This window comes from Nicotiana tabacum, chromosome 5 (genome assembly GCF_000715075.1).
Source record: "Nicotiana tabacum cultivar K326 chromosome 5, ASM71507v2, whole genome shotgun sequence".
Lineage (NCBI taxonomy): Eukaryota > Viridiplantae > Streptophyta > Magnoliopsida > Solanales > Solanaceae > Nicotiana > Nicotiana tabacum.
Genome location: NC_134084.1, coordinates 92,188,252 through 92,195,663, shown reverse-complemented (window position 1 = coordinate 92,195,663; position 7,412 = coordinate 92,188,252). Strand labels below are relative to the sequence as shown.

Below are 7,412 nucleotides of genomic sequence, written 5' to 3'. Positions count from 1 at the left end.
CCGGGACCTTAATTCAGGGTCTTTAATAACCCTTAGTAAATCAATCAAATTGTCATTAAACAAAACATTAATCTTTAAATCCCTAAATTGGGAGTAGATATTAAAAAGTTCATCGCCTGTATTACAACAATGATTTGAGAATTGTCCCTTATTACAGGAATCTTGCTCTTATTCAGAAGATGAAGTATAACATTCTTTAAGAAGGACCCTTAGGTCTTCACTTGTTGATGATGATCCTTCATCAGTATCAGATATTTCTGGAGAAGATTTCAAAAGAATCTTACATAAAGAATCTTTGATATGATCATCTAAATCCAGGTCTTTGATCTTATCTTTGATCTTGCAATCTTTTGCGTAATGGCCTACTCTTCCACATTTATAACAGGCCTGAGGGTTTTTAGACTTTATAAAAACCTTTCTTGCTTTATGAAAAGCCTTTCTTCTTTGGGTTTTTTCATGCCGTTTTTCCGGCGAACCCTTCTTCTTTTTGAAATCCTTTTTATGGGATTTCTTTCTTTTGGATGGTATATCAATGGTGAATTGTTCATAGAATTCACCTAGTTGTTGTCTCTCAGTGAGACGATGTTTCTTAATTTGTTGGTTTAGCTTGATCTCATTACACAGAGCTAAACCTTCCTGAGTGCATACACTAAATAATTTACCATATGAGTAATTATTATAATCAATACTCATTCCATTACTTCTAAGGACTTTTCGAATCCTTTCAGCAAATAAAGGCGGGAGTCCATCTATGAACTTAGACTTCCAATGAGTACTATTACTCTCTGGTAATTCCATCACTCTGGATAAGAAAACATCTTTATACCATATAAAAGATGTGAGGGTTTTACACCTCAAATTCTGGAGCATTGTTCTAATGATCTCACTATTATCAGACCATCTTCCAGAAAAGTGTTCAATGATATTCATGACTAAAGAATAGACTGAGTTTTGAACAATCTTATCATCTCCAGTCTTGGTTGCATGCCTTATTTGAAAGCGCTGGTCTTGGGTGAGATAATTATCCCACCAGCCTTTCAGTTGACCAGTAAATCCAGCAATAATCATTTCTGCTATTGTTCTATCTGTATTTTATTAACTTTACAGATAGTATTATACATCGGCATCCTATGTACTGTCGCATAGATTTATCTTTCAGAAAGACCATCTATATTCCATTCATAGATATCTGACCCACCGTAACCTTGGTGGTAGTGGTCATTGTCCTGTTCCTCTATTAGGACATCTTGAGGAGTTGGTCTTGGATAGTAAAACATTCTTTGGTATGGTTTTCGAGCATACTTTTCAGAGATTTTATTAATCTCGTCATCTACTCTCACATTGCTGGTAGATGCATGCTCTAAACTTAGAGGACTATCTCTAAATTCACCTAACTTCTTAACAAGAAGTTCTTCAATATTTTCTAGACTTACATCATCCAGACTTTTTAATTTAAAGTCTTTTACCTCAGGAGGTGGTTGGATATTAGTAGTAGAGATCTTCTCTTTACCTTTAGTGTCCTTTTGTTGGATTTTTTGGACTTCTGCTATAAGCTTGTCCAATTTCTCATGGATCTTAGTGACCTGTTCACCCAGAATACTCACATACATGGTAGTATAATTGTTCTGAGTAAGCATAGTATTCAAATTCTTTGTAGTTATTGCAGCAACATCATTTTCAAATATTTTTGAAAAAGCAGTGCAGTAAATATCTTTATCCTTTTCCCCTATATGAAAAGATTGTTGGGGTGGAAAAAAAGAATTGACAATATTTCCATTTGTGAGCGTACAATCTCTTTCTAACATGGAAATATAGTTATAAACATGTTTAGACCTAAACCATGGAACAAAAGCAATGATTTTATTTTTATTGCTAATGTCTGTATAAAAGTCATGTCTAAAAAATTGTACTAATTTAGGAGTCATGTTTTCATGAAACCATTTTCTGAAAACAGCCTATCTGGGTTTTAGAAATTCTTCTAAAATCATTTTTTTTGCCGGTGAACCCGGACTAAAATCTATTTGGTTTTCAATCATTATTAACACCATTTGAAAAATCCATTTCGGAAGCAGTTGGTTCAAGATCTGTATTAATCTTGATGATATTATCAATGCTGATACTAATATCATTTATTCTAATTTGTGATGTGGATGCTCTAGATGGAAAATCTACCACATAATCAATCGGAGAAATGTATGAGGAATTTGATCTAGTCAACCTAGATGATAGACTAATATTATCAGTTTGTATGGGTTCATTGAACCTGATTTTAATAGTGCCATCTGAGGTTTGTTCTATTTCTGTAACCTCAGTATTACCAGTGTTTCGAGGTGCAACAACTTCCTCTATGACCGATTCTTTAGGGAAATCTATTTCATCCCATTTAATAGGCCTTTTGGTAGTTACTTTGGATTTACCAAAGTTGGTTTCTATAAGAATAGTTTCATTTTTGAAATCCATGATTTTGCACATAGGATTCAAAGTATACAATGGTTTATAATAAATCCTATAGCAGATACATATAACTTCTGTACCAGGCAAATAGTCATAACCATGTAATTTAATGCTAAGTATTAAAGCATTTAAAGAATTTTCATCATTAAGAGAAATTTGCAAATTGGGGTAAACATTAAAGTAAACAGGGCCATAAGCCAAACTGGTTCGCACAGTCCCTATAAGAGACTTTTTCCAGTTCTGATTTTTGCCATCTTTGAGAGCTGCTATAAAGCTTTCAGGTAAGCCTCTTAAAGTAAGTGGCTTAAAGGCGACTTGTATTAAGCCTATGTGTATAAATCTATGTGAATCCCTATAAGGAGCTAAATCATTTTCAGATAATAATCTGAACGTAGCATGATCACTATCTACGGTGATCGTCTCTTCAGTAGTTTTAACTACTTGTTTTAAACCTATTCTTTCAAATGTTCCTAACTAGTATATTACCTTAGGTTTGACTAATGGTATAGTCCACTTATTAAGCAGATCTAATTGTTGAGGCAATTCATATTCTTCTTTTCTACTATTTTTAACAGTAGTCTTTTTCCTAGTGATATTCATTAAGAAAGTAGTGTTAAACTTCATTAGGATGGGAATCCTATTGTGTGTGTGTGTGTGTATATATATATATATATGTATGTATATTAAATTTCCCTCTGAAAGGGTAGCGATCTTCCCCTAAAAGGTCTCGCGACCATCAAGAGAAGAAATTTTTTCCTTTTCCATAGAAAACTCAAACTTAAATAGGAACTGAACTGAAACTATATGTAAGGGCAATCTCATCCACCGACCTCCTGATATTAAAGAGGTATTTTAACTGCTCTTTAATATGGGAGCTTAGACATTCCGGTACAACTTGATTATCCTGTAGATCTAGGAAGTGGCTAAAGAAGTCGGAGGAAGAAAGTTGTTGGACAACTGTATACACGAGTGTACATTAGTACCATTTTCTCTTCACATAACCCATCAACATCATTGGGTAAGCTAAAGCTTGCTGCTGACGTTATATAGCCATATAGGTAATGCTCGGGACCACCTCCATTCGCTTCAGAGTCTTAGGCGCAACTCTTCTAGTAAGAGAAGAGTCCAGTTGCGAACCTGTGTGTCACGACCCAAACCGATGGGCCCCGACGGGTGCCCGAGTCCTACCTGTCAAACACCCCTAAGCATGCATCTAAGATATAAACCTGAATAACATCTGCTGAATTATGAGAATAATATACATTAAGAAAACCTGCCCAAAAAGGCATATGTACATATACGTGCAACATATATAAGGTGAGCCGACAAGGCTGTTATAGACAACTATGTACCTCAAAACTGAAAGCCGGCAAGGCCACATACTATCCAACTAGACATACTGTCTACAGACCTTTAATAGAAATATAACTGTACAAAGACGGGATTGAGCCACGTCATACCCATATATATACAAGCATATCGTACCAAAATCAAAAGCAACTCCGGATCAATTAGAGCACGCCAACTCCGTTGATCAAGGATCCTAAGAAGGGGGACTGTTAGCTTGCCTACCTGCACCTACGGGCATGAAACATAGGCCTCGTGAAATAGGGAGTCAGTACGAAAAATGTACTGAGTATGTAAGGCATGAAAATTAGTACGTAAAAGATATAGATGAAACACGGAATAAAGAAATCCACTGTAAATCCGAATAACTTTGTAAATTCTAAAACATTTATATTGTCATGCACGTGCATATAAATGCCTTGTCATGCATAGGTATAGGTGTACATAATATCATCAAGTCTTTGAGGGCATCTCACCATATTGTCTCGACCACTGTGGGCAACATCATCAACATATACTAACTTATCAGGTGGTGATGCGTATATAATGCCGTAACCTTTTTTCCATATCCCATATACATAAATATATACATATAAATACGCGTATAAAATGCCATTTGGTCATGAGTCAATGTACATGCATAAATGAATAAAATGCATAAAAATATATTAAAAATCTCACTCTTCATTTCGGATAAACTTTATCAACTGCGTATTATTTTGAGACCCATGAACGGAAGATATAATAATATGTCACATGCGGAATCAACAACATAGAGACCCCTAGTATTTCTATGAATAGAGTGGTTTATGAAAACTGTGCGTTTGCTCATTTCTTCTGTATAACTTGGATCATGCCAAAAAGAAAGAAGGGATAGCCTTAACATACCTGGAGTAGGGAAAAATCCGTATAATATTCTTGGAGAAGATTGTACCGTACACCTTTAGACCAGCAAAATTTTACGTTGCCACGATTCTTAAAAATTCTTGTTGGAACCTTGTAGAAGAATTTGATCGCAAGAATTTTCGTAGTTAATGAAGTGATTAGATCAGAACTATGTTGAAGATCTTATATGAATTGTACGTTTTGTTCTTGTAGAACTATTTATTCACTCCTAAGTGCTAATTGTAGAAAAATGATTAATGTTTTTGATTTGTGTCTTTGTATTTAAGACATGGAAATGAAGTTTCGCCAAAAGCTTTTGTAAAAGCAGCTAATTATTAGTTTGACACCTAGAGATCATATGACCCTTAGTCATTTGCCTTACTAGCTTTTCTTGCTGCCACGATTTTTTTTGGTAGGGGGGGAGGGGAGGGAAGGGATATTAGTCTTACCCCATAATTTAATAGTTAACTAGGTAATGTACAGCTACCCGCATAATTAAAAATTACCTCAAATTACTTAAAATTTTATTTATTTTTAATATACTTTATACATCATACTATCGTGGTCATATGGTACCTTGCATGGTACTAGACCATAATTATCGGGTATTATTGCTCGACCTGTATTGTATCCCAAATCGGCAACCTTCAATGAAACTCGTTTTCTTTAATTTGTGTACCCTTTATCCTTCATGACACTTACTTATCTCTTGTGTAAATAGCATAAATAGGTTAACCTCAAGATAATCGCATCCCCGAGTCTACGTCGGTTAACTGATGATGAAACTTTAACATACGAAAACGCGAGATGTAACATCCTTCCCACTTTAGAAATATCCGTCCTCGAATGTTTAACTCTCCGTGATATATATAACATTGGTAGAGTCGCCTTTGTAACAATGCTACTACCAACTCTTCCTGTAGAAACCCAATAATTTAACGCCATATAGGACCACAACCATCAATAACAACAATGGCCTCACACGACCAATGACAATAACTAACACAAGAATCTGTACACGTACCTTGAGGTATGGTGTCTCAGTCGGACCCTTCTCTGGAGGAGGAAATAAGTAGGGATATCTAGACTTCATGTCTTCCTCAGCCTCCCAAGTCATTTCTTCCACATTGTTGTTTCTCCAAAGCATTTTCACGGAGGCTACCTCTTTATTCCGTAGCTTACGGATTTATCGGTCTAGAACGACAACTAGACTTTTCTCGTATGATAAGACCTTTATAATCTGTACATCACTCATGGGCACCACTCGGGTAGGATCGCCAATGCACTTCCGTAACATGGATACGTGAAAAATCGGATGGACAGACTCCAATCCCAAGGGAAATTCTAAGTCATAGGCTATTTGGCCCACTCTTCGATTGATCCTATAAGGCCCAATATACCATGGGCTAAGTTTTGCTTTCTTGCCAAACCTCATCACACCCTTCATAGGTGACACTTTTAAGAATACACAGTCATTAACCTCGAACTCCAAATCTCGTCGTCGCACATCAGAATATGACTTCTGACCACTCTGAGCTGTCAATAGTCGATCCTAAATGAGCTTTACTTTTTCTATAACTTGCTGAACCAGGTCTGGTCCATGTAATCCAGATTCTCCAGCATCAAACCACCCTATAGTCGACCTACACTTCCGTCCATATAGAGCTTCGTATGGAGCCATCTGAATACTGGAATGGTAGCTATTATTATATGAGAACCCAATAAGTGGCAGATGATCATCCCAGCTACCTTTGAAGTCTATTACGCAAGCTCGTAATATATCCTCCAGTGTCTGAATAGTACACTCAACTTGTTCGTCTGTCTGGGGATGAAATGATGCACTAAGACTTACCTGAGTCCCCAATCCTTTTTTGAAAGACCTCCAGAAATTAGTTGTAAATTGAGCTCCTCTATCCGAGATAATAGAAATAGGGACACCATGCAGTCGTACTATCTCCTTAATATAAACCCTCCAGTGTCTGAATAGTACACTCAGCTTGTTCGTCTGTCTGGGGATGAAATGATGCACTAAGACTTACCTGAGTCCCCAATCCTTTTTTGAAAGACCTCCAGAAATTAGTTGTAAATTGAGCTCCTCTATCCGAGATAATAGAAATAGGGACACCATGCAGTCGTACTATCTCCTTAATATAAACCCTTGCATGATCCTCTGCAGAATATATAGTCCTAACGGGCAGAAAATGGGCTGTTTTTATAAGCTTATCAACAATCACCCATATTGAGTCAAACTTACGCTGGGTACGAGGTAAGCCTACGATGAAATCTATATTGATTACTTCCCATTTCCAAGTCGGAATCTCCATAGCCTCCAATAATCCACCGGATTTTTGATGCTCAATCTTAACCTGCTGACAGTTAGGACACTGAGCAACAAGATCTGCTATATCCTTTTTCATTCCGTCTCACCAATACACTTCCCTGATATCATGATGCATCTTGGTCACTCCTGGATGGACACAATAACGAGAATAGTGAGTTTCTCCCATAACATGCCAATATAACTCTCCAATATTAAGGACACATAATCGTGCTCGATATCTGAGGACCCCATCTTCTGTAATTTCAAATGGTGTCTTCTCCTTCTCAAGGGTGGTATCCCTATAATGAACTAACACAGGATCCTTGTACTGGCGTTTCTTTACTTCAGTTACTAAAGAGGATGTTGCCGTATTCTGAATAGTAATTCTAATATCACCTAAGTCTAG

The 7,412-nt window shown here is 36.6% G+C and overlaps 1 protein-coding gene across 1 annotated transcript; it reads right to left on the bottom strand.

The window, feature by feature from the left end:
* Positions 1 to 168: 168 nt before the first annotated feature.
* On the bottom strand, positions 169 to 1,068 carry LOC107782976 (uncharacterized). Its single transcript, XM_016603932.1, has one exon. The coding sequence runs from the start codon at positions 1,066 to 1,068 to the stop codon at positions 169 to 171; it is 900 nt and encodes a 299-aa protein (XP_016459418.1).
* Between the last annotated feature and the right edge of the window lie 6,344 nt (positions 1,069 to 7,412).

What these genes read in the sequence shown, in the direction of transcription:
- LOC107782976 (XM_016603932.1), bottom strand. Translation starts at nt 1,068, where the DNA reads ATGATTATTGCTGGATTTACTGGTCAACTGAAAGGCTGGTGGGATAAT.